Source organism: Chrysemys picta, chromosome 2 (assembly GCF_011386835.1).
Source record: "Chrysemys picta bellii isolate R12L10 chromosome 2, ASM1138683v2, whole genome shotgun sequence".
NCBI lineage: Eukaryota > Metazoa > Chordata > Testudines > Emydidae > Chrysemys > Chrysemys picta.
In genome coordinates, this window is record NC_088792.1 from 239630459 (window position 1) to 239657986 (window position 27528).

The 27528-nt window shown below is 42.0% G+C and overlaps 1 protein-coding gene across 7 annotated transcripts in view; it reads right to left on the reverse strand.

Annotated features, from left to right (window-relative positions):
* ZNF704 (zinc finger protein 704) overlaps window positions 1-27528 on the reverse strand; it is a 159013-nt gene that overhangs the window by 101963 nt on the left and 29522 nt on the right. For 4 of the 7 annotated variants that reach the window (XM_042844719.2, XM_005301522.5, XM_065585809.1 and 1 more), the window contains exon 2: window positions 15499-15746. In XM_042844719.2, coding sequence (XP_042700653.1) covers window positions 15499-15746 — 248 coding nt within the window. Of the gene's footprint in view, window positions 1-15498; window positions 15747-20320; window positions 20396-27528 lie in introns of all 7 variants that reach the window. The other 3 variants (XM_065585805.1, XM_065585806.1, XM_065585808.1) reach the window with 1 other exon arrangement.

The following is a 27528-nucleotide window of genomic DNA, read 5'->3' on the forward strand; positions in this document are numbered from 1 at the left end:
ATCTAGAGTTAAGATGGTTGTAACTGAAGTAAAAAAAGATGTTGACCTCTTTCTAAACTGCAGCCACCTGACACATAGCAATGTAATAAATAAAAAGACCAATTGAATATTTCAGTTTAAGTTGCAGAGACAGCATGCTTACAGTATGAGAGTTGCTTTTTCAAGCGAACAATATTCATATCTATTTTAAGACTACTTGTAGTGCCAACCCTTGGTGCACAAAACTGGTATTTCTGGGCTTTCAGCCTCTCAAACGACAACCAATTGGGTCAGATCCAGTACTAAACCATACAACGAAGTATAAGACCAACAATCTACTTGTGAAAAATACCACTCTTCCTTTCCAAGTCAGTAAATGCTGGACTCTGCTTTCAGAACCTATTACTACTTTTGCCACTTAAAAACACAAAGGGAGAAAGGATTTGAACATTTATCAGAGCAGGGGGACTGGAGTGGACCCTGGGTCTCCTGCTTTCCAGGAGGCTGCATTAACCATTGGACTACAAAGTCATTTTCTCTGGCTCTTGCTCTTTCTGGCCTAATGATTGTTTAAGCATTTATCCATCTATGATCTACAGCAGGGCATATCTAGCAGTATAATATCTGTGAAATACTGAATGGTTTTTAAACTAAATTATTTTCTATAAAGCCTAAAGGTACAGAGTACGTCACTCTCTCTAAAATGTTAATTATATTTACCCAAACAAATAAAAGGTAATTTTCCTAGTTAGTTTTAGAACAATGAGAGATGGGTACGTATTTAACCTGGTACTGGGCCTAGTGCAATGAGGTCTTGGTCCATGACCAAACTACTGTTTACAATCCACTGGTAGGTTATGGAAGAGAAATGGGTTCAGTCAAGGTTTGGCCTTCCAAAGTACTGTAGATAATTTATAATGTACCTACTTCCAAGATTGTCGCTACACCACTTGTTCACCATAGCTATCCGTTCTGGAGAAAGTTGGTGGGGTAGTGAAACTGTCACTTTAATGTGGGAGGTAACTGGCCTGCCAAGGGGGAGAGAGGAAAAATAAGCTACCACCCAATCAATCCCATTACCAGCCTAGACTGAAAATGTACCACTGACGTAATTGGGTCTATTCAGTGTACTGAACAGAGATTATAATTTTGGAAAAGTGTAGGTGGTGAGGGGTGACTAAATAAATGTTATGTGGTACTCCTTCCCCACCCCTTGGCACTATTAGATTCACAGGTAATTGGTGCATACTCGGCCATTTCCTCCTTCAATAGCTTCACTATAATCTCTTTAGTAAATTGATGATTTTTATATGGTTTCAAGGAAAAAATTAATTCTTCAGCAATCCTAGCACAATTTTCAGTAGCCTCTTATTTCATGAGACCCTCACCTTTTTGTCTTCAACTTGCTGCGTGTGCCAGCTGGTGGCCAAACACTGTCTCTGACAATCAATTAGTGGAGTCTATCACCTGGGGCTGAAATAACAGAACCAAATTCATGGTTGGTGCAACTATTGGGGTCAGTGGAGTTACACCTGGCATTACTTTAGCCTGCCAGATGTGCAGCTTGTCCGTTGCTCCAGCCAAGGCTCAACCCACAATCCTCATGGCCCATAGGCAGTTGCTTTCTGAGGTAACAAGATGCCTCCTGCTGGCCAAGAAGGCAGAGGCACTTGGAAGCGTGTCTCAGCTGGAAGTTTCTTTCTGTATCAGCTCATTCTGAATTCCGTTTTTAGTTAGAGAACTGAAGTCTCATCCCTCAGCTCACATTGTGGGTGCTCAGCAGTAGGCAAGGTTGCAGCCTATGTGATGTAGTTTCCATGAAAGGGACGTATTTAAGCTGGTACAGGGCCTAACATAATGAGGTCTTGGTCCATGACCAAGGCTCCTAGGTGCTTCCACACACACAAATAAGTCCAGAGACAGCCTAGTACATTTTGGCACTACTGTAGTATAAATAATTTTTTTTTTAAAAAGTGTTAGATCTAGCAATATATAGAAACCTTTGACAGACACATGGGTCAGTGACGGAAAAGTCCATCTTTAATTGAAGATCTGTTTTGCTCTGCATCTATTTGTTAAAAGTTTCGGGGTGTTTTAAAAAGAAAGAAGCTACATCGGGGGTCAGGCAAAGCGTTTTATTTTTGGCTTGTAGAAAGAAACTTCAAATTGACAGTGTTTACTTAAAAGATTTGTGTATGTTTTCAATCTGTTTGTGGCTGCACTGTACTGGTTACTGAATGAGTTATTCCCTGCTTGTATTTGTGATTTACTATTTTACTTGTTTTAAAAAACAACAGCCATAAAAATATAGCCAAATCTATACATGAATCTTCTAGATCCTCTGCTGACTTATGAAGAGAAATTTGGTTTCTCTCTACTCTGGTTGAAGATCATCAAATTAGAGCTGCGTGAAAAAGTTTCTCACATAGCAAAAAGCAAGCAAGCAGATAGGAACTTAGGACTTTTGTCAGTTTTAGAAAGAGCTGAAATAAACATACTCCTCTTTGGGACAAACATACTTATTTTCAATAAATAAATGTTAGATTTCATCAGGATATACAAAGGTTTGATGATTTCATGAAAATGATGGTGAAAAATACGGATTAAATTCACAAGTTTGGCCAAGTTTCCCATTCTTCTGACTATTCCCTTCCCTCTCCAAAGCTGCAATGCTTTTAGCAGCTTCCCTTTCAATTGTCTTATAGCAAAAAGTAGTTATTTGGATGTTTTCCATGCACATAAATACACTCAGAATATAGTAAAAGAACAAGAGGAACCTTTAAACAATACAACACCTTATTAGTACAACACAACACTCTACAATTTATTTTCACAGAGCATCACTTATACACTGCCTCAAAAAAAACAATTTCTTTTTAATCAACTTTTAGAAGTTAATGAGTTTCATCATGTAATAGCAACTCTGGTGTATTCTGTGCAAGATTCACTTTATTACAAACTGGAGGTAGGAAAGTTGACAATTTTGCATATTTATCGTAATGTTGCATCTGAGATTTGTACATAGATTTTATTTATAACTGTAAGAACAAACGCTGCACTAATAAATGACCTCACAACCCTATTGCCTTCACTGAGAATAGAGTAAAATTTGACCAGGGGCCTATATTTGATGAAGGGTCTATATAGATGAAAGGTCACTTTTCAAGGATTTTCTAATTACAATTGTTACAAGATGTTTTACATGCATTAAACATCCATTAAGGATTATTAGATACTCAAATGCTGTAAAGTATCAGAGGGGTAGCCTCCCTTGGTGTTCACACCTCAACTGCTAGCAGAGCACCTCACCCTCCCTGATTGAACTAACCTCGTTATCTCCATACTGATTTATACCTGCCTCTGGAAATTTCCATTACTTGCATCTGAAGAAGTGAGGTTCTTACCCACGAAAGCTTATGCTCCCAATACTTCTGTTAGTCTTAAAGGTGCCACAGGACCCTCTGTTGCTTATTACTTGTATGTCAGCCATGTTGAAATTAGGCTCTTCCCCAGTAATAGTACTTAAGAGTAGGTTAGATAAATGTCTATCAGGGATGGTCTAGACAGTATTTGGTCCTGCCATGAGGGCAGGGGACTGGACTTGAGGATCTCTTGAGGTCCCTTCCAGTCCTAGAATCTATTAATCTACTTAGACAAGATCATACTGCAACAGTAGTTTCCTACAGACTCTCTGTTCAAATGAATGGAACGTACGTACTTCTCTAAGCACTGGAAATTAGAGTTTGATTAAAGTTACTTGGTATATATTTGCCACTGACTGGACTAATAACTGACATGCCTATGAGAGAATTCACTGAACTCGAAATAAAAAGCCTCTGCAAAGTGCTTAAGCAATGAGCTCAGCTAATATGTTTAAAACCAGAGACATTGCCCATTATATACTCAAGAAAATATAGTAAATTAGCAGCCATTTGGCAGGTAAAGTGCATTAAAAGGATCTTGAACAAAACAGAAGAACCATTGCAAGCTTATAAGAAATACTTACTCGTCCGTGCAGAAAATGAATATGCATTTCATACTGAAAAATAAAAAAAATTTTTACTAACTCCATTTGCACAATACATTAACCTCCCAAGTGCTGTTATAAATATATACAAGAGTATAATACGCTCAAAGAAAATGCTAGCAGCTCAGCAGAAAGTATGCATCCCTTTAAACAAATATAATTCATCTAACACAATACTCTTGCTTTGTATGTTACTGTAAAAAATATTTACTACTATCAAGTGGACTATTATGACGAGGATGATTTGTTAATCAGCTTGCATTAGTGCCTACAATGTGCTAGCCACTTTCAAAACATAGAGGAAGATGTGGTACCTGCCTTAAATAAATACATCCTTTTATAGAATGCTACTGTAAAAGAGAAGGACATTAAAATAATAAATATTCTACCTACCTATGTATCGTAAATCACTTTGATATATGGATGGCCAGATTATTTTAAATGCCTGATTCGTATATCCCTCATCAATACAGCATTTGGCAGATAAGGAGTATCTAATAATCCTTAATGGATGTTTAATGCATGTAAAACATCTTGTAACAATTGTAATTAGAAAATCCTTGTAAAGTGACCTTTCATCTATATAGACCCTTCATCAAATATAGACCACTGGTCAAATTTTACTCTATTCTCAGTGAAGGCAATAGGGTTGTGAGGTTATTTATTAGTGCAGCGTTTGTTCTTACAGTTATAAATAAAATCTATGTAAAAATCTCAGATGCAACATTACGATAAATATGCAAAATTGTCAACTTTCCTACCTCCAGTTTGTAATAAAGTGAATCTTGCACAGAATACACCAGAGTTGCTATTATATGATGAAACTCATTAACTTCTAAAAGTTGATTAAAAATAAATGATCATTGTTTACAATTTTGGTATCATGTAGAGAGTAACATCTTCTGTCTGAATACTAATCTTATCTTTGCTGACCACCTAATATAACATGAGAGACTACCGTCTAATCTAGGATGTAATTGTTTTTTTTCCCACTTGACAATGTTTTACAAAAATTCACTACAGACATGATCATACTAAACATACCCATATACATGGTAATGTTTTCTTGCCTGTTTTACAGAGGCAAAAGTTAAAACCCACACCCATTGGTTTTTTTCTTGCATGAGAAGCACAGATGTCTGGCACTTCAACAGTGATTTTTTGTACAATGGTTAATGCAAACCGCAAGGAAGCGACTTTTATTGAACATTGCCAGCTGTTTAGCAGTATTATGAAATTACACTTTTTTTTGAAGAATTAAAGTTTAGAACAAGACATGGATTCACTCTGATGGCTAACAGATAAAGCAGCAATGACTATTGATTGCAACTCTTCAAGAGCCACTGCCTAATGTTCTTTGCCGATTAAGAGACATTTCTCCTCTGTGCACATTAGAAGAATTCATTGGAATATGCTTGGTAATGAGATCACAGTCCTGCTGGCAACTTCGTATAATCAAACAGTGAAAACAATTCAGCCTCTTCTCTTGACTCCTGGTAGGATAAGGTGCTAATCACTTTTACAGATGGAGACAAGTGGATGTGGGCCATAGTAAACCATCTTCACTGCTCAATAGCAAGATTTTTGGAAGAATGGTAAACCTATTACATAAATACAATACCATCTTCTAAGTCTGCTTCTGAAGCCTTATACATAGAAATATCTCAAACTGTATGTCCAACACATAGGAGACTTCATCATTATGATGTTTAACTTGAACATATTTATTTTGACATTTTAACATTTTTCTCACTGGGATAATTTCATTACAAGTCATTTTTGTGAAGGTCAGAACAGGTCAGCCAGCATACAAATGTTACTCCTGCGGGAATTCTGCGCCACTGCGTAAGCGCAGAATTCACGTGCCCTGCAGATTTTTTTGCTGCAGAAAATACATTCTGCTGGAGAGGTGCTACAGTTACTTCTTTTGCCCACCAGGGGCCGCTGGCATCAAAACAGAAGTAGCCAGCTCACCACTCACTGGCTATAGCAGTCAGCATCCAATGGGGAAAGAGCAGAGGCTGTGTTCCTCACAGCACCCAGCTTGTGGGGCCAGATGAAGAGGCATGAGATATGGGGGTGGGGGGAAAGCAGACAGACAGCACGGGGCACTCTGGTCTGCTGGAGGGGGTCCACATAAACAGGGGTTCAGAAGGCCTACTGGGAGGGACAGACTGAAGCCAGTGCTGAATGAGAGTAGGAGTGCAGGAGCATATGGGGAAAGGGGCAGATGTGCCTGACTGATTGGAGAGGCTAAGGGCCAGCCAGGGTCTGCATGGGGGAGGCTCCCCAACTCACTAACAATCCCTCCTCCCGCAAGAAAAAACACACTATATTTCTCCCACCCATCCACAACAACCCTCCAGGTTCACTCCCAGGCTCCTTCCCAGCAAATACTTCCCTCTCCCTCAGCTCCTCATTACCCCTGATTCCCCCAAGCCTTTGCACTGATTTTGAGAGGTGTGGGAAATACGTTTCTGTATTGTAGTTTTAATGAATTATTACTCAAGGTTTTGTATTAATATGCCTAGTAAGGAATCTATTAGTCAAAAAACATTTCCTGAATCTTTTTTTGTGTGTCTATATTGTCACTTGTTGACAGGTATTTTGAAATAAATTACCAAAATAATTGAAACTGGCATAACTGTTATTTTGATAAATAAAATATGCAGAATTTTGCGCACAGAATTTTTAAATTTTTTTGGCACAGAATTTCCCCAGGAGTAAAATGTAAAACACTGGAACAAAACCAGGGGGATAAATTCAAAATAATGTGAGGTTCTAAAAATGTTATACTAATACTCAGACTCCCTTATACACTGGTGTAAGTTGCAACCTGTTGAGGCACATGAAGGTTTAATAAAAGGAGATATTGTGGAAGCAAGTTGCAGTAGTAGGCTGATTAAAGATAATGCTGAGGAAAATGAATGAACCCCTAATTTCTTCCTGGTCCAACTGGAAAAACTTGTATGTGTGGCAAACTCTCCAAAACAATTATGTAATAAACACATATACAAAAGCAGAAGTATGCAGACTGACTAAAATTGAAGTAAACACAAAGGCACTTACATGGAAGAAAAAGCTACACTTCAGGAAGGGATATTCAGCTGGCAGCTGACTGACAGTTTCCTCAAATTCTTTCTAATCCTGTTGGACTAGAAAGATGTTAATACTGCATTTCCCCTCCCCTCAAATTGCACAGGAAAAGCCCTCTATGTCACTTATGTCTAATTTATACAAACATTTAAAACAGAAAGAAGTATCCAGCTCAAATCATTGTATGTTAACATGGCAACATAAGTTAAATAAGAAATGTAATAATCTTAAAAAGGAAATTCTCATGTTGATATAAGCCCCACATTTACTTTTTGCAAAAATGCAACCGAAGGGCCTGTCTACACTTACCGGGGGATCGACGTGCGGCGATCAATGCATCAGCAGTTGATTTAGAGGGTTTAGTGAAGACCCGCTAAATTGACCGCAGATTGCTCTCCCATCGACTCCTGTACTCCACCGGATTTAGATGAGTAAGGGGAGTCGCCGGGAGAGCGTCTCCTGTCGACATCGCGTAGCATGGACCCAATGGTAAGTAGATCTAAGCTATGTCGACTTGAGTTACGCTATTCACGTAACTCAAATTACGTAGCTTAGATCGACTTTTCCCTGTAGTCGAGACAATGCCTCAGATCAACAGTAAAGCTTCTATGATTTTCTCTTATTTTAATACCTTTTGCAATCCAAACACTGCAGCACCATGATAACACATTGAGAGCCAGAAAGTGTCCAATCGGAGTCAAATGCAAAAAGTAAACAATCACCATTAATGCTGAAATGTAAGTAAGATTTTTAAATTCTTTCACATGTAATAATCTAAGGGATCTTCAAAAACACACAAATATATTTAAATCTTTCTACTATTCCTTTAAACTCAGAGTTACGTTGATAGCTGGTCAAGAATTGTGGCTAGGGCAACTCACCTGGGATGTGGGAGACCCACGTTCAAGTCCTACCTGACTTTAAGCAGGGACTTGAATCTGGGTCTCCTATATCCCTGGTGAGTGCCCTAGCCACAAGACTACAGGCTATTCTGGAATCTGTCTGCCTCAAAATTTTTCATGAAAAAAAATAAGAGAAAGGTCTCTGTTTTTGTTCCACACTTTAACAAAAACAAATTTCAAAATCTCATTTTTTAGAAAATGGAATTCTTGTATTCTGGCCAGCCCTAGTTACATTTTCACAAAAGCAAAGTGCTTTGTATTGCCATCTAGTGGAACTAAAGCATACCTCAGAACTATGCTTCCAAACAGCTGTTGGTTTGGATTTAAACTTTTCTACATTGTTAAAGTTTCATAATCCAAACAAAATAATCAAGTTGCAAGCCCTAAGGCAGCTGCTCATCTGTCAAGTGACATTTATAAATTATTGCATTTTCAGAATGATTCTTTGTCATTACACTTACACATCTCACTAAGACCTTCATTCTTATTCACTGAAAAATTCTGTCTCTTACCTACACCTTTCTAACAGATATGTTATGGGAAAAATAATATGCGGTTGGGTTTGATTTTGTTTTTTGAAAAGGAAGGGATATTAGCTCACTTGAGTACACTGCTAATTCTGAAGAAGCCTATGTTAAAGAGCTACTTTTAAGATATTTGCATGCTGTATTAAGGATTCTGTACTACTATCAGTGTGTCTCTGAAGCTCTTATTCCTTGTACACCCCCGTTTGTTTGGAGAGCTATTATAAAGTTTCATTTTAATTGTTGCCTTTGGCACCAGAAACAAAACACAACGTTCCTCAGTTATATTGCCTTAAATAATCTCCACAACATTATTAAAACAAAAAATAAATAAGCTGTACTTCTGTAGTGTTCTGTATCCTTATCTTCAGTCCTCATACACAGTTGCAGAAGTTCGTGTGTTTTTTTCTAAACTGTAAGCAGATCTTAAATAAACAAGATAACGCCTTATATAAACAAAGTTACTGCAATCTTTGCCTAGTTTCTTATTGCATCATTCAAACGAAAAAGCCATTTAGTTTGCAACAACTTGCATACAGTAGATAGATTAAAAAACTTACTGAGGTGGAGAAGACAAGACCAAACAGATCCAGACAAGGGGCTACTGGACAGAGAGTGCTGCTCTGAGAAATTACCCCCTGCTCCTATTTCCCCAAATGCAGCAAAGATTCCCTAGAGGAGAAAGCTGACAGAGACCATGTGAAAAGGCACAGGGACTTCACAGAGCCCCCCACACTTGCAGCAATTTCAACCAACACACTGAATTTGGGTCTGAACTCACAATCACTTTGCTGAAGGGGGTTGTAGGAAAAGACACTGAACATTCCCCCTGGCAGAGCCTTAGAGAGTTTCCTGTCCACTATGGAGGAGTGGGACAATATGGCCCAAAGTGAAGAAAATAATGAGTTCCCAAATGATTACAACTTTTACTAGAATTTGCCTCAAAATTATAGCAATTGTCACCAAGGTATCCATCACTGTATTACTGGGTCTAAAATCTAGGTTAGTTTTCCCTCTTCATTCACTAATTCTGCTAGAATAGCTTGACTGGAATGTATATAAAACAAGAAAAAAATCCTCTCTTGCAAGCAGAACAATCTAATTTAGTTACTTATAGCATAAAATGCATCATCAAACTACTTTAGACGACATTTTGGCAACCAGAACACTTTTCATTGCTATACAAAGGCTAATTCTAGCATCCTTCACTCACACATGCAAAACCCCTCTTTGAGTTCACTGGTTCCTAAATTAATAGATGTATTTCTTCAAATCGCAATTAGTTTTACTAAGGTACTTGTAAATATTAAATTAATTCTCTCTTTTCCTTCTTCGTGGAAACCCCTCATCTCACTGAAGAAGTACAGTCTTGTAGTGGTGAAGGTTAAACTTTACTGGCACCTAGAAGACAGAGGTTCTATGCCTTGCTCTAACAGACTTGCTATGTGACAAGCAAGGCTAAGGCACAAAATGAGTTACACCTAGCAAGGGACACAGGACAATAAGAAGGGGTTCTATAGTATCTTAAGAGCAAGAGAAAGACTAAGGCCATGCCTACACTACAAAATTATGTTGGCATATAGCCACCACAGTTATTAAATTGTTTGTGTGCGCGCGCGCACTCGGCTCCTTCTGTCAGAGGTGCCCATCCTCACCAGGAACACTTGTATCAATTGTATTGTCAGTGTGGGGCATTGTGGGATGGCTTTTGAGAGCCAGTAACAGTCGATATAAGCAATGTAATGTCTACACTGACACTGTGTGAACCTAATTACACCCACCATTACTCTATGTCGCTTGGGGAGGGGGTGTTACTAATTCAGCATAGAGACGCATTTACATCAGCAGGAGCCAAATTTAAGTGAAGACACTTCCACAGCTAGGTCGACGCAAGGCAGCTTACGTCAACCTAACCCTGTAGCATAAGAAAAGTATAGGTCCATTGCTTAGCAGCGAAGGAACACTAACAACAGATGATGACATCAAGACAAATGAGGTCTTTGATGCCTATTTTGCTTCAGTCTTCACTAGAAATGTAAGTTGTGATCAGATACTTAACACAATTAATATTAACAACAAGAGGGAGAAATGCAAGCCAAAATAGGAAAAAACCTGGTTAACAATATTTAGATAAATTGGATATATACAAGTTGGCAGGCCCTAGCGAAATTCATCCGAGGGTACTTAAACTGAAGCAATTTCGGAACTGATAGTGATTATCTCTGAGCACTCATGGAGGATGGATGAGATCGCAGAGAACTAGAGAAGGGCAAACATAGTACCAACCATTAAAAAGGGGAACAAAGAGAACCTGGAGAAATATTGACTAGTCAGCCTAACCTCGGTACCTGGAAAGATACTTGAACAAATGATTAAACAAACTAGTAAGCACTAGAGGATAACAGAGTTTTTAGAAATAGCTTACATTGATTTGTCATCAAGAACAAATCATGCCAAACCAACTTAATTTCCTTCTTTGACAGGGTTACTGACCTCGCGCATAGAGAGAAAGCTGTAGATGTGCTCTATCTTGATTTTAGTAAGGCTTGACAGTCCCCCATGACATTCTCATATGCAACTAGGGAAATGTAATATAGATGACATTACTATAAGGAGGATGCAAAACTGGTTTAAAGACTGTATTCAAAGAATAGTTATCAATGGTTCACTGTCAAACAGAGGGAACATATCTAGTGGAATTGTGGAGGAGTCGGTCCTGGGGTCCAGTACTATTCACTATTTTCATTAATGACTTCAATAATGGAGTGAAGAATATGCTTGTAAAATTTGTGGAGGACACCAAGCTGGGAGGGGTTGCTAGCACTTTAGGAGGGCAGGATTAGAATTAAAAATGACGTTGATAAATTGGAGAATTGTTCTGAAATCAACAAGATGAAATATTATAAAGACAAGTGCAAAGTATTATTCTTTGGCAGGAAAAAAATCAAATGCACAACTACAAAATGGGGAATAACTGGCTAAGCAGTAGTACTACCGAAAAGGATCTGGAGATTATAGTGAATCATAAATTGAATGGAGTCAACAATGTGATGCAGTTGCTAAAAAGGCTAATATTCTGGGGTGTATAAACAGGAATCTCAAATGTAAGACATGGGAGGTAGTTGTCCTGCTCTGTTCAGCACTGGTGAGGCCTTGGCTGGAGTACTCTGTCCAATCCTGGGCACCTCAATATAGGAGAGTCCAGAGGAGAGCAACACAAATGATAAAAGGTTCAGAAAACGTGACCTATGATGAAAAGTTTAAAACGGGCATGGTTAGTCTCGAGAAAAGCAGACTGAGGGAGGACCTGATAGCAGTCTTCAAATATGTTAAGGGCTGTTACAAGAGGACATTTTTCAATTGTTCTCCATGTCCACTGAAGATAGGACATGATGTAATGGGCTTAATCTGCAGCAAGGGAGATTTATATTAGATATTAGGAAAACTTTTCTAACTATAATGGCAGTTAAGTTCTGAAATAAGCTTCCAGGCAGGTTGTGGAATCCCATCATTGGAGATGTTTAAGAACAGGTTGGATAACCCCCCTGTCAGGTATGGCCTAGGTTTACTTGGTCCTGCCTCTCGAGGTCCCTTCCAGCCCTACATTTCTATGATTGAACAAAAGGCACTTACGCTCTGTGCCTCAGTTTCCTTAAATGGAGATACAAATACTGCCTTACTCACATGGGTGTTTTGAGAGAAGTCCAGTCACTTTTGGGTGGCACTCAGAAAATACAGTGATGAGTATCATGAAAACATTGAAATATACCAAGGCTGGGATCAGCAAGCTTTGGCCCGCGGCTCGCCAGGGTAAGCACCCTGACGGGACGGGACGGTTTGTTTACCTGCCGCGTCCGCAGGTTTGGCCGATCATGGCTCCCACTGGCGGTGGTTCGCCGCTCTAGGCCAATGGGGGCTGTGGGAAGTGGCAGCCAGCACATCCCTTGGCCCATGCCGCTTCCCGCAGCCCCCATTGACCTGAAACAGGGGACAGCGGTCAATGGGAGCTGTGATCGGCCAAACCTGCGGACGCGGCAGGTAAACAAATCGGCAACCTTTGGCACATGGCCCGCCAGGGTAAGTACCCTGGTGGGCCATGTGCCAAAGGTTGCCGATCCCTGCACTAAGGTTTTCAAATTTTAAACATTCACTTGTTTATTAGAATCCCAGCTCTGAACATTTGTGATCTTCATGGATTTCCACAGTTGGCTTCTATCTCTAGGGGCCAGAGCAAAACCAGTGGTACCGCCACCTTCAGACTTCGGGGAAGCTCTGATCTAGTCTTGAACTTTGCAGCTCAATCGCATCATCCTTTTTCCAGTCCCAGTACCACAATATACTTCAAAGGCAGAACTTGTAATAAACGAACTTGGACAACTAGACATATTGGAAGGCATTCCACTGAGTATTACCTACAAGTAAATTTACTATGCAGACATTTTACAAGGCCTTTGCTGAAACCTCAATGTCAAAATTAAAAAAGAAAAAACATACTAGAACACTACAGGTTAACCTGGACCCCAGGACATTCACCACATTACCTATAGTGGTTTTTAGCCATTACAGAAAGGAGAATCAGGAGAAGTTTGAACCATCACAGAAAGTGTATGTGTGTGCGCGTGTGTGTGAGAGTGAGTGAGAGATGTTTTCTGGCATTCTAATTTTCAGAATTTCCTAGAGGAAGCATTTGTGACCTTGCACCCCATAATGCTTTATAGAAATATGCTTTTGAGTGTAAATATGCATATCTAGTGTAAAACATAACGGAATATGTTTTATACTTGAAATGCCATGTAACATATCTTTGCAAAGGTTATGTTCTACTGCATGTATTCATCCTAGTCATATGCATGTATCATTTTTAAATCTGAAGTTATGAGCATTGGCTCTATGCTTGTATTTAAAGTGTTTGCTGTAGAAAGCACCTAAGGCAGATTTGGTCAACATAGTGTGAAGGGGTTATTCAAGTAATTGGGAGTACTTGGCTAACAATGGACCTTGAGAGAGACGCCAATCCACATCTGAGCTTTCCTAGGAACGTTAGGTCTAACATATGGGCAATGGCTTGGCCTGTAAAGAACTGACTTGCCCATGTGACTCCAAAACTACACCTTGTAGCTGTGATTCTACACAGGGGAAGAGAGGGGTTTCCACCCACAAGAGAGAGACTATATAAGCCCCTGGAAATCCCTCCATTTTGTCTTCAGCTGGCTCAAGAGATAGGCATCTCTTGGGGGTGGAGAGGCTAAAAGAAACTGGAACAAAGGACAGTAACTACAAGGGTGTGAGTGATTGCTGGACCCAGACTAGAAGACGACTAGTCTGTCAAAGAAGCTTATTGGAACATCTCTGAGGGTGAGATTTACCTGCATTTAGTTTCCTATTGTATTAGGCTTAGACTTGAGTGTTTTATTTTATTTTGTTTGGTAATTTACTTTGTTCTGTTTGTTATTACTTGAACCACTTAAATCCTACTTTTTGGATTTACTAAAATCACTTTTTACTTATTAATTAACCCAGAGTAAGTATTAATACCTGGAGGGGGCAAACAGCTGTGCATCTCTCTCTCTCTCTGTGTTATAGAGGGCGAACAATTTATTAGTTTACTCTGTATAAGCTTTATACATGAAATTCCCTCTCTAGCTGTTACTTAAATTCCAGAAAACATACAAATAAACAGTGTCATCTCCTTCTCACCTGGGCATTTGTCAAGTTGGAGAACAGTTATTTATCCCCAAATACTCATCTTGAGCAGTTTAACCAAAAGTGGAATTGTCTAATAAAATTACCTACGTTTGTGTGCATTTACAGTAGTTTCACAGTGGGCAGGAGAAGTGTAATAACATGTACAAAGTAAAAGTACACACAACTATTTATACCACAATGGCTCAGAGATATTTTTAGTTGAATTATCCACACCCCATCTCACTTCCTGGGAACACACAGATTTTTCTTTCCTTTGTTACCTTCCCCTTCATGTTTATTTTCCTCAATTCATTCATTTCCTTTCTCTCCCGCTCTTCAACAGGCCTCATTATGACTCAGCCCTAGGGGTATAATGGAGAATAAGACCCCACATACTCCCTTGAGTATCCTCTCCATGTTGCAGATGCAGGTACGGTGTGGGGGTAGCAACAGGGGTGCTGGAATGAAGGGGGGGGTAAGAGGGCCATGGCCTTCCCACTTTTTACAGGCCATAAGGGCAAGCAACATGGGGGGAAGGAGCGGAGAGGAGTGAGTGGAGGGCAGGACCTTGGGGAAAAGAGGCAGCACAGGAAGGAGGCCTCAGGGGGTGGGAAGGGGCAGCTGTGGGGAGGGGGGGAGAAACAGGGCCACAATTTGAGCACCAGTGCCCCCCCACACACACACTTTTAGGGACCTTCAGCCTCTCCTGGAGAGCAAGCATGCAGGCAGATGGGATAGGAGTGGGAAGATCCTTGGCTCTGCCTCAGTCATCCATCTCTTACTTGTCAGGGGCACAGATCCTTCTTCTAGGGTGCCTCAGCTGTGCACTACACCAGACTGGGTCTCGATGTAAAATGACAAACTCACATTGTATTTATGTCCATTTCTCTGTTAATACTATTCCATCTCCATTTTTCTCTCCCCCACCTCCCTTTATTGGTACTCAGTATTTGTTTCTCTTTTAAAAAAAATCTTTTCCAGAGCACACTACTAGCAGTGTAGCTAAGTGGATTGAAACTTACTATACCCTGCACAACCATTCAGTGACAGAGAGGGAGCAGAAGCAACACATGCTGGTAAGGTTCAAATGCTTTCCGTTTCCGGTTTTTGTTATTGGTATGTTTAGTTCTCCAGCTGACACTTCAGAAGAACAGTTTAATGCTTTACTTTGACCTGCTGGAGAATGCGTATTAGCCTCACTGTGCCAACAGTACCAGTAATCAACATTCCTCCCCTCTTCCACTAAAAGACAAAACAAAACATGCTTTTAAAAGTCTGTCCTTACCTTGCTGGAGGCACATCAATATTTGAAGAAACAACCTTGCGTTTCTGTTCAAGAAGACAGACAGAACGAGTGTTTTCTTTTTCATGCTCATGAATTCTGTTTGTTTTTTTGGTGTCTGCAGTTTTTAAATCTTCCTCCCTCATGGCCAACAGGAGAAACTGTTGGTCTGGTAATTTTTGACTGATGTCACTTTTTAGGTCATCCTGTTGAAATGTAGTGAAGGTCATTTCACGCTTAATGCTGCCTGCCTGCAAAATTAAAAGCAATTATTATTACATTTTCCTTTATTTCTCTTAAAAGGGGAAAAAAATTCAACACCCCTAAGGCAGCCACTTCTATTTAGCATCACTAACTAGGCCACTACCTCTTTGCCCTCCACAGACTCTAAAATTGCTGTCATTTTGCTTCAAAAGAAATTGACTAGTGACAAAGGCAGTCCAGACAATAATATCATTGTTTTGGGAAGCAATTTCTGACTGCATTATAAGGTAAGCAGTTTCAGATAACTCATAATTCTTAACCTAAGAATAAATCAAATAACTAAGTATTATATATATACACACACACACACACACACACACACACTCTACAATTATTGCACAGCATAACTGTAAATATTATCATTTGGAAGGAATGTGAAGTGTGTTTTTATATATAAACAACTGGGAGGCTCCCGAGAAGCAATTTAATAATTTGTGTTTTACTTGAAAATAAAGATAACATATTTAAACCTGTCTCTCTCTCTCTCTCTCTCTCTCTCCCTTCCCCATAGAAGAGCCTGCTTCCTGGTTGCAGGAGTATGAATTACTGGCCAGGTCCTGTTTGACCATTAAGTGGAAACTGGCAGTTCCAGAGAGGCTGTTTCATAGCAGCTATGATAATTTGCCACCACTGGCCTCTTCTACAGGGAGATTCAGACCCTCACACTGTAAAGGTGCAAACACACAGGAAGAGACCAGCCTTTATTTCCTGCCCCCCGTCACACAACATGGGTCAAGGTTACAAAAAGTTGTGACCCTTAAATACATGATAGTGGTCAGTATTCACTCTGAGCCTTCCCTCCAGTCTTCCTCCTCTCTGTCTCCCCTCCTACAAAAGGGAGGGCTACCCGCTTTAGACGCTTCCACTTCTTCAAGTATAAGAGTACTGACTGGGGCCAAGGGAAAAAAAGCCCAGAGGGTCATGCTAGCAGCTCCTAGGGGTCGAGCTACAACACTCTTACTAGCTCAACATGTAACCCACACCCCTCCAGGGTGTGGTGTTCTGTCCCATTTAGTGGCACCAAGACCACTTAGAAAGAGACTTAAATAAGTCTGCTCTACAACTTTAGCTAATAGCCAGTTGGCTTTTAACTCATGCTGTAGAGGCTCATGCACTAAGCTCCAGAGGCCCCAGGTTCAATCCTGCTCACAGATGACAGGGTCTGTCAGCATTACATACACATTAACTCTCTCAGGCTCAGTTACAAGTGTCCCCTGCCAGCCTTACATCACACCTCTGCCCAGTTCCTCCATTTTCTCAACTTCTCCACTCCTGGGGAATGGAGACGCAGGGCTGGGCTGGCACAGGAAGTTAGTTAGAAGGGCCTGATCATGTTACTTCAAGGCACCCAAACTTTTGCTACTGAGCTCTCGAACTGGTCACTTGTCAGAAGCCTAAGGAATGCACTCAAATTGCAAAAAATAAACCAGAATGCAGCTGTTTAATATAGACTTGCAGCCTGCAGAAAACACAGGTCATCCTGATCTGAGTAGCTGCACTTCTGTGATAGAGAGGAAGATGCCACGGCCACACTAGAAATCTGGGGGCTGACTTCTTGAATGCCTATGCATCACTTGAATTCTTATTAATCAGTAAATTGGAGAACACAAACAGTGCTGGCAGTAATTGCACATGTGATTTCTCCGGCTGAATCCTTGCCCTCTGCTGCCCAGGGTCACAGTGTCTGGAAGCCCATCCTCCCCATTCTCACATTTAAAATGCCCAGGATGTTTTGGAAATACCACTATTCCTGCTAGCCCATCTTTGCAAGCAAGCCGACTGGCATGATTCCACGTAAAGCTACAATGAAACCTCCCACTACTGCTGCCTGGATGTTTATTTGGATATTGCAAAGGAGATGCGGAAGCTGAGGTATGGCAGGGACGAAGGCAGGTGACAAGACTGGGCAAAGGCAGTCTGGTGGAGGGTTGCCACCTGTCCGGTTTTCACCCGGAGAGTCCAGGTTTCGGCTTGTGTGTCTGAGTGCCATTTGACAAGCCATGATGTCAGGGTTTTTTTTTTAATCTATGGCAACCCTAAGCAGAAGGAAGGAGACAGTGCAGCAGCAGCCACTGCCACCACCTCTGGGGCCAGGCTCGCGGCGACAGCATGTGGTGTGCTGAGGCAGGGCCTCGGGTGGAAGAGGCAGGGCAGGGACGGGGCCTCAGGCGAAGAGGCAAGGCAGGGGGCAAGGAATCAAGGATCCGGTTACCAACCATTGGAAATGTGTCAATCCTCGTTTGGTGCTGTCCCTCTGAGCTGCTTCTACTAGACAGAGTTTGATGTCATACTGAGCGGGACCCCATCACCAGCCTGTGACAGTGGACACCTCGCAACATCCAGCGGAAGAAACCCCAGAAATGCAGAGTGAGGAAGAGTTCATTGAGGAGGGCGATATGGAGGATGCAGAGCCCACAGATAACCAAGAGCTATTTGAGATGCAGCTGGACCCAGAGACAGAACACATCAAGGAAGGGGATAGGGACTCAGATAGGTGTATTTTACCACCCCCATTAATGCATACTTTTTTAAAGCTCTCTTTATGATCCCCAACACTTCACTTCCCTTTCTCTGGCCCCTATCTCCCTCTCAAAATGGCTGCCGACTGCACGTAGCAGAGAACAAAGGGATTCTGTTTTAAAGTAGGTGGTTTATTTTAAGGGCAGCAATAATAAAAAATAAAACCCCAGAAATTCTTTAAGATACCAAAAAGCATTCCCAAACTCATGCTTTGGCAGAAGCCTTTGATAAGAAGCCTTTCAAAGGAAGAACATTTTTAAAATAAAAATAAAACCAGAAAAGACATATACACAATCCAATACCTGAGCATTTAAAATAAATACATCAAAAAAACCAAAACAATGCTTGCAAACAATCTAGTACCTTAGGGCATTCACTACATGATGTTGCAGAAATATTCTTGTAAGCTTATGAGATGAAGGTTTTCTAGACCATAACACACAATATTTTGCTTTTCATGTCTGAAAATCCAAGTACAAAACAAAATATTTTCATGCTGTGCGTAGACTCAGGAAAGGGGCAGAAACTGCTGCTGGCTCACGGGGTTTGGACTGGCTCACAGCAATAGCCAACTACCACAACTCTCCTCCACTTGCAGAGTTTCTGGTTTACCTTGGCCCAGACATCCTTTTTGTCCTCTGGCACAGTGTCAGGGAAACTTTCAGCAAGTACTCTGATCTTTGCCCATGCATTTCTAGGAAGAGCAGTCTTGTTTCTCCCACTGCAATAAGACACTCTGCAATGAGCTCCAGGGGTATGATCACTGTGAAGAAGCCAGCTGTGTATGGGCCCAGGCAACCTCAAGCCATCTTGAGCAATTGCTTTCTCTGGGCCTTTTGTATCCTCGAAAGCGATATAGCTTCCAGGATCCCCACTGCCAAAGTTCAACAGTGTTTACTGCATTATCCCTACATTTACCCTGGACCCCACATCTAGCCCTGCACCCATCACACCTAAAGGGTTTCAAAAGTACCCCATACACTTACCATGGCATGTGCTGGTGCATGAGCCTGGTGCAAGCAGATGTGACTGTGACCTGTTCATATATTTTATACAGATCGATACGGGAAATATTTTAAGCACTGTGGCATTTATTTTAATCCCTTAAATCTAACAATGGCTGCCTCTCTGGTTGTTTATCAGTGACCTCATGGCTGGGACATTCTTGAGGGCCAGCCCAGCCATGCCGGCTGAAAGAGTGACCTTGATCAGGAGGGGGTAAAAGAAAAAGAAAGAAAAAAGAAAAAAAAAAAAGACAGGAGAGGACCTGTTCTTGGAACTTCTCTAGTGGTCCAAGTTCAAGACCTGTGAAACCAGAGAACACATACAGGGGGTATCTTCCAACCCTATCAGTGTCCCTGCTTGCAGCTTGTTAAAAAAACCTGTATTCCTAAAGATGTGAGCATCAAGAACTTTTCCTTACCAGCCAGTGTTAGTGTCAGTGAAACGTCCATGGTGATCTACTCATGAATGCATTACCATTGAAAAGTACCCCTTCCCTGTTTATGTACTCCAAAGTGAGGTGGGGGGGGGTGAGGGAAGGGAGAGAGCGAAGGAATGGATGGTTCAGGATATGCATTCCACCCATGGCCCCGCCATAATTAGGGAAGCCCATTTTGTTGAATCCATCGTTTCCTTCACATTGCCCGGAGTTACAACCTGTACCACAGAACACATTTAATGGCCTTGCACACCTGGATGATGCCCACCCCCACCATAGATTTTTCCAGCACTGAACTGAGATTGACCATCCTCTGATAGTCATCTGGGGTTCCAAGCTTCTAGAACAACAGCCACCCATTTCTTCACTGTCAAAACATCTCTCATTCTGGAGTGCCCGCACTGAAGAGCTGGGCCAAGCTCAGCACACAGCTCCAGAAATGTGGCTTTCCACAAATCCTGCAGCCACTGCTATGATCCCATATTTGCATTACAATGCAATCCCACTTTTCTATGCTAGTTTCATGAGCCCTGAACTGCTACTCTACCATATGCAGTTGGTCAGCGAATGGCTACAGCAACTAGCAAAGGCACTGATTACCTGCATCATCCAGACATCCTCAGTTATCTCCAATTCATTGCTGCACACCCAGCTGTCATGGTAACTGTCTGAGTTCTGCAAACACAGTACAATCAGTTGCTTGGTCTCTTAAACAGACACGATAGCTCTTCTGGTCTGTTCAGCATCTATAGTTCTCACAGTAAGATGGCAGAGATCGAAAACTGGCACAAGGAAGAGCAGGTTATGGGATGGTACAGTGGTGCTTGTGAGAATTTGACCCCAAACTCCCATAATACCCTGAGAGGAGTATCCCACAATGCACTACAATCTTTCCCCAGAAGGCAGTGTACCATCCAGTGGTGTATGGGACACTGGGATACCCACCCACATCTTCTGCCAATACAACCTATCACTGAGGATGAGCTCACTTGCAAATGCAGACAAGTGAGATTGCCCTCTAGCAATATGGCCATATTGGCAGCTGTATGTCAGTGGAAATTTTACAAGTAAAACTTCTAATGTAGACGTATCCTAAGTAAACTACCTCTTTTCCCCTTCAAAAAAGATCTCCTGACAAATTAATAACAACAGAGCAGAAAGATGTTTGTCTCTCCCAAACATCTCTATGTATAGTTTTTAAACATCGGCAGGTACGAGAATGGTATGTTATTTTCGGTTCACAGGATAGATAATTATTCCAAGTTTGTCCTGCTATGAAAAGCACATGTCACCACAGGCACATAAATACTTAGGACAAATGATTTAATGTGTGTCTCATTCTAATGTTTCCATGGCAGGACTACTGGCAGTTTCAACAGAAAACTAGAACAGTTACTTTAAAAATGTAAATAGTAGAAAGCATTAGTCATTTTATACTTCTTGACACACAGCCAGTTGACATGCTACTGAGAAAATTTGCCTCTCCACTGTCTTGGAAAGCAAAACACTCAACATGTAAACAACTAGAATGAAGAACTAAGATACAGATGGTATAAATTTGGTTGTGGTAATGGTGATTATATTTTAAAAAATAGACTAGAAGTCCCTCCTCAAGGGCCTCATGAGTGCCCTCAATATCCATCAATATTGCTGTAGGATCAGAATTTAACACACACAAAACGTCAGTGTTAATGTCTGTACAACCTTAATTTGGCTCCTGTGTGTGCTACATTATGACAGTATTTAAGTACATGATCGCATACTATTTTTTCTTTCCACAGGACCCCAGCATATTCAGCACACAGGATGGACATTTTATGTTCTCCACATTGGTCAATGTGTGCCCCCATGCCTTATTTACTTGACACTATTCAAACCTTACTCTGAAGGCACAATTTTTAATTTCCTCATGGGCTTTTCTATGGTGCTCATCACTACAGGATCTTAGTGCTTCACAAACATTTATTAATTTATTTTCACAATACCCCAGTGAAAGAGAGGGTATTTATTATCCCCATTTTTCAGATGAACAAGTGAGACACAGAAATGAAAGTCAAAAGCATCTGCTAATTTTGGGTGCCCAATCTGAGATGCCTAGAACCTCATTTTTCACAAAGCGCAGCTTCCATTGACTTCAGTCGCAGCATTGAGTGCTCAGCCTTTCTGCAAATCGGACCCCGGGGTCTCAAGTCAGACACTCTGAATATCAGGAAAACAAAATTAGTGACTTGCTGTGAAAAGTCTGATTTATGAAGATTAGGACCTCACAGGGACTCTGTGGCACAGACAGGAAGAGAATCCAATTAAACTACCTTAATTATGATAATGACCTTCCTCTTCCTGCAATTCCCTGCTTCATTCACTACACACCCTCCAACTTCTGTAACAAATAAGACGGGGTCCTACAGAAAACAGCTGCCTTCACTACACAACCGATTAATCCCCGGAACAGGTCCACCCTGTGCATTGAATGAGGCTGGGGCCTTGGCGGGAAAAAAAGTATACGATCACATAATTAAAGGCTTTATCATAATGCATATGCACCAGGGGATCAAATTAAGGTTGCACATGCAACTTTAATTCTGGCATTTCCTAACCTTTTAGTGCTTGACTTTGCAACCTTACCAATGTTCTGTTAATGTAGTTTATGTGTAATTTCCCAACTTTTTAAAAAGCATGCTGAAAAAACTAATCCCAACGTGTGGCATCATACTGACATCTACAAAAGGTCATCACCCAGGTTGGGAACCTTTAGATCAGATGTTCCCAAACTGTGGGACACACGCTCTGGGGAAAGACAGTGTAATAAGGTTATTGGGGAGTGCAAGGACCTGACAGGGCCACACTGAAGAGCCTGGGGCAGCAGGATGCTCTGCTCAGCAGGGGAACTGGACAGGGCTCTGCACAGGGCAGTCTCGGCTGCCAGGACTAGGCTCTCTGCCTTTTTCACTTTCCCACTGTTGCGGCAGCAACCAATAGGCAGTTACTCTCCTCTACTGAGGAGGCTGGCGGGGACTCTGTGAGCAGGGAGTAGAAGGCTGTACCCAGCAGAGAGTTGTAATTGCAGGGAAAATCCTGGTCAGGCCCACGCTAGAGCATGCCCAGTGCAGATGGAAATTTGGGGGAATTTGGCCACTAAAATTTTAGAAGTCTCTACTGAACATGTGCAAACTAATTTTTCAGATTTATAACTTGGCCAAATTTGGGTGGATTTTCTTGAGGAATAATGCCTTTGGCTGTCCCAACACAAAGGCCACCCCCTGAGAAATTACAAATTCCTGCTCCAAAACATGAGGTGCTGGAGCGTCTCAGAGAAATCGTCTTCAGAATTTTTTTTAACACGGGCAAAACAACATTTTCCCCTAGCCTCTTTCTCCGAAATAACTGAACCATTTTGGCTGAAAGTTTTCCCCTGAGGCAGATATCCAGCACTGAAAATTTCAACCCAAACCATTAAGGTTTGACCAAGTTATAAGCAACTAAAAATACAAACCTTGTCTACACGTACAGCACTGCAGCAACATAACTGCACTGGTGCAACTGCACCCCTGTAGCATTTTAGTGAAGCTTCTCCCATTCACATAGTGTTGTCTACACCAGGGTTAGCTTGGTATAACTATGTTGCTGAGGGGGTGTGGATTTTTCACACCCCTGAGCAATGTAGCTATACCGATGTAAGCTTGTAGTGGCAGCGGCGATCCCTCAAGGTCAATGATGATTTCTTTCATGGGTCCTTTGGTGACTGAGGAGTCCGATCCTTGAGCCACAGGCTCATTGGCAGACATTGCAGGTGGTGTTGGAAGACAGGGTTGGGCCGCGATTGCTGTGAGACAGTTGGCTTTCCTTTCTTTTCTGGCATTTTTCTGCAACCAGGGCAAGGCGATTTTCATCAAGAGTGGACGTTCCCTCTTTGACAAGTCTTTGCCAGTTATCCCTATCCTGGGCTGTGGTGTTGATGTGCCACATCTCTTGATGTTTATCTTGAGGGTGTCTTTAAAGCATTTCTTTTGGCCTTCCCATTTCCCTTCTCCTTTGGTTAGTTGAGCATACAGAAGTTGTTTCAGTCAGCACACACAGGGCCCGCTCCTCCTTAGCTGGTGCTGGATAATCAGGACCTCAACGCTGAAGATGTTGGTCTCTGTGAGGACACTGACATTAGTGTGATGATCCTCCCACTTTACGTTGAGGATCTGCCAAAGAAAGTGCTGGTGTGGGTGTTCCAGGTTTTTCAGGTGTTTTCCATAGGTCACCCAAGTCTCACAGCCAGAGAGGAGAGTTGGGATTACCACCGCTTTATAAACTAAAAGTCTAGTATGTGTTCTGATATTATGATTGTTGAACACCCGGCGAGACAGTTTGCCAAAGGCAAAACTGGCACAGCAAATTCTGTGCTGAATCTCCACGTCTGTGTCTGCCCTCTGTGAGAGAAGGCTGCCAAAATAGGTGAAGTGTTCTACCCCTAGTACATCTGTTAGTCTTAAAGATGCCACAGGACTCTCTGTTGCTTTCTACATTTTCTAGTTCTTCTTTGTCGATGTAGATCTTCCTTGCTGAGTCTGATGATTGACTGGGAGCTGGCTGGTGGAGAATTTTAGTTTTGCCAATGTTCAGAGTTAGCCCTAGGTTTTTGTAAGCTTCAGAGAAGCAATTAAGGGCTGTTTGTAGATCCTCCTCTGAGTGTGCAACTATAGCACAATCATCTGCTTACTGGAGTTTGGTTATTGTTGCCGATATTACTTTAGTTCTGGCATGGAGATGAGAAAGGTTGAAGAGGTTGCCATTAATCCGATATTGGATGCCAATGCCCTGTAGTAAATGGTCTTGGGTTAATGTTTTCATAGCTGGTAAGAAAATGGAGAAAAGGGTGGGTGCCAGTACACAGCCTTGTTTTACGCCAGTTCAGATGACAAAGAGCTCAGAGGTAGAGCCGCTGCACAGGATGGAGGCAATCATCTGACTTGGAGGAGTCTTACAATGGTGATAAATTTGCTTGGGCAGCCAAACTTTGACATGATTTTCCACAAAGCCTCATGGTTGACAGAGTTGAAGGCTTTGGTCAGATCGATAAAGGCCATATACAGCTCCTGGTGTCATTCTTGTCATTTTTACTGGCTCTGCCTGGCTACAGAAATCATGTCGGTTGTGCCTTGTGATGGTCTGAAGCCATATTGGGACTCTGCAAGTACTTCCTCGGCAAGAGGGAGCAGGCGATTCAGTAAGATTCTAGCAAGAATCTTCCCAGCGATGGAGAGGAGGGCAATGCCTCGATAGTTGTCACAGTCAGCCCTGTCTCCCTTTTTGAAAATGGTGATGATGTTAGCATTACGTAAGTCAACGGGGATTTCTTTGGTGCACCAGATTTTGAGGAGCAGCAAGGGAAGCTTGTTAGTCAGTGTTCTCCCCCACTTTCAGTACTTCAGCTGGTATGCCATCAGGACCTGGTGCTTTATTGTTCTTCATTTGTTTAATTGCTTTGCAGACCTCCTCAGGTGGCAAGAGTTTCCCAGATTGGGTGCTGAGGGATGGAGTCGATGGTGTCATCAGTCACAGTAGACTGTAGCGTAGGCCTGGCCACAGTCTTAGAATGAGAAGTGTCAGGCAACCTCAAGAATCAGTGACTCCACCAGCCTCTCTCCTGAATCCCTGCCACACACTTTTTTCAAGGAATTGTCACAGCATAATTTCTCACTCAACATAAATACATATTAGGATTGATATTTCCACCATAAGTTTAAACTAAAATATGAAAAGTCTTATGAATAAAGAGTGCCAGCCAATTCAGTGAAAAACTGCTTCCTGAATCAATGGGCTCCAGAAACAGTGTTCCTAAAATTTATGGTTGTAAAGATACACTTGAAAACGTGAACAGTGTAAACTGGTGCAGCTCTGTCTTCCTGACTGCAGGCTGTCTGAAACAAATCTGTCTCATTCACCTCCATGGGTTAAGTCTGACACATAAAGAAGACAATTTGTTCACTATTTCACTGCTGATCATTTGACATCCAGCTAATATATTTCTTAAACCAACTCCCAATGACCCTCAACTCTCTAAATGCCACAAGCCCAAAGTACTCCCTACTCAGCTACTAACAGATTTCATCCCCCTCTGACCCCTACAGTCAAGAGGTTTCTACCTTAAGACTTCAGGGAAAGGAACGCATCAGTGACAATACTTTTCAATTGCATTAGGTATTTACAGTGGGTTAGGAGATTCCACCATCCACGCAGCACCTATGAAGTTTTCTATCCCAGCATTCAGAGCGAGTGCACTGGGGTGGTCCACAGGAGTCAACAGGACAGAATCCTTCCCCTGCAGGTCAGGATGTAGCAGTAGCATTGTTGACACTGTTTGCAGCCTAAGAGCTGCAGCAACCACATTTACTCAAGGTGATTAGTGTGACCCATGGAGCCACCAGCCCAATCCTAACCCCTTTCTTGCACCTGCTTATCTGAAGCCCCCACAGAGCTGTGCAGCACACAATGGATGAGGACCTGCTACATGCTGCCCTTCCCCTAGGCAATTTATTCCCGTGCTTAACCACCCTGACAGTTAGGAATTTTTTCTTAATGTTAACCTAAACCTTCCTTGCTGCAATTTAAGCCCATTGCTTCTTGTCCTATCCTCAGAAGTTAAGGAAAATAATTTTTCTCCCTCCTCCTTGTAACAACCTTTTACGTACTTGAAAACTGTTATCATGTCCCCTCTCAGTCTTCTCTTTTCCAGACTAAAGAAACACATTTTTTTCCAATCTTCCCTCATGTTTTCTAGACCTTTAATAATTTTTGTCGCTTGTCTCTGGACTCTCTCCAATTTGTCCACATCTTTCCTGAAATGTGGCGCCCAGAACTGGACGCAATATAGTATAGTATATATTATAGAAGTACATTCTCCCATTGCCCCCTAAACGTGGAACAAACTCCCACATCTTGAGCTCTTCCTTCTTTCACTTTTCATGAAGCCTCCATTCTAAATTGATATCCACTGTCTGAGGCTATGTCTACACAGCAATTAGTCACCCATGACTGGCCCATGCTAGCCAACTTGGGCTCGCAGGGCTTCGGCTGCAGGGCTGTTTCATTGCTGTGTAGACTTCAGGACTCGGGCTGGAATCTGGGTATTAGAGCCCTGCCAGGTGGGAGGGTCCCAGAGCTCAGACTCCAGCCCAAGCCCAGAAGTCTAGGCAGCAATGAAAAAAAATGTTACCTACCTTTTGTAACTGTTGTTCTTCAAGATGTGTTGCTCATGTCCATTCCAATCAGGCGTGCAGGTCCCGCGTGCACAGTAGCCGGAAGGTCTTTTCCCTAGCGGTACCTGTCAGGTCGGCTCAGATGCCCCCTGGAGTCGCGCCTCAATGATGCTGTATATAGGGCCCTGCCAACCCGCCGCCACTTCAGTTCCTTCTTGCCGGCCTTGCTCCGACAGAGGGGAGGCTGGTGGGTCTTGGAATGGACATGAGCAACACATCTAAAAGAACAACAGTTACAAAAGACAGGTAACAGTTTTTTCTTCTTCGACTGCTTGCACATATTGATTCCAATTAGGTGACTCCCACCCAGGAACTTGGAGGCCAGGTCGGAGCTCATGGGTTCGCTGATTGAAGCACCATTCTGCCGAAGGCTGCTTCGTCTCTAGCCTGCTGAGTAATGTAATGTGAGGTAAGGGTATGGATTGAGGACCATGTCGCAGCCCTGCAAATTTCATGGGTTGGAACCTGGTCCAGTAACGCCACTGAAGATGCCTGCGCCCTTGTGGAGTGTGCTGTCAGCATGGGAGCAGGTACTTTCTCCAGATCATAGCCCATCCGGAT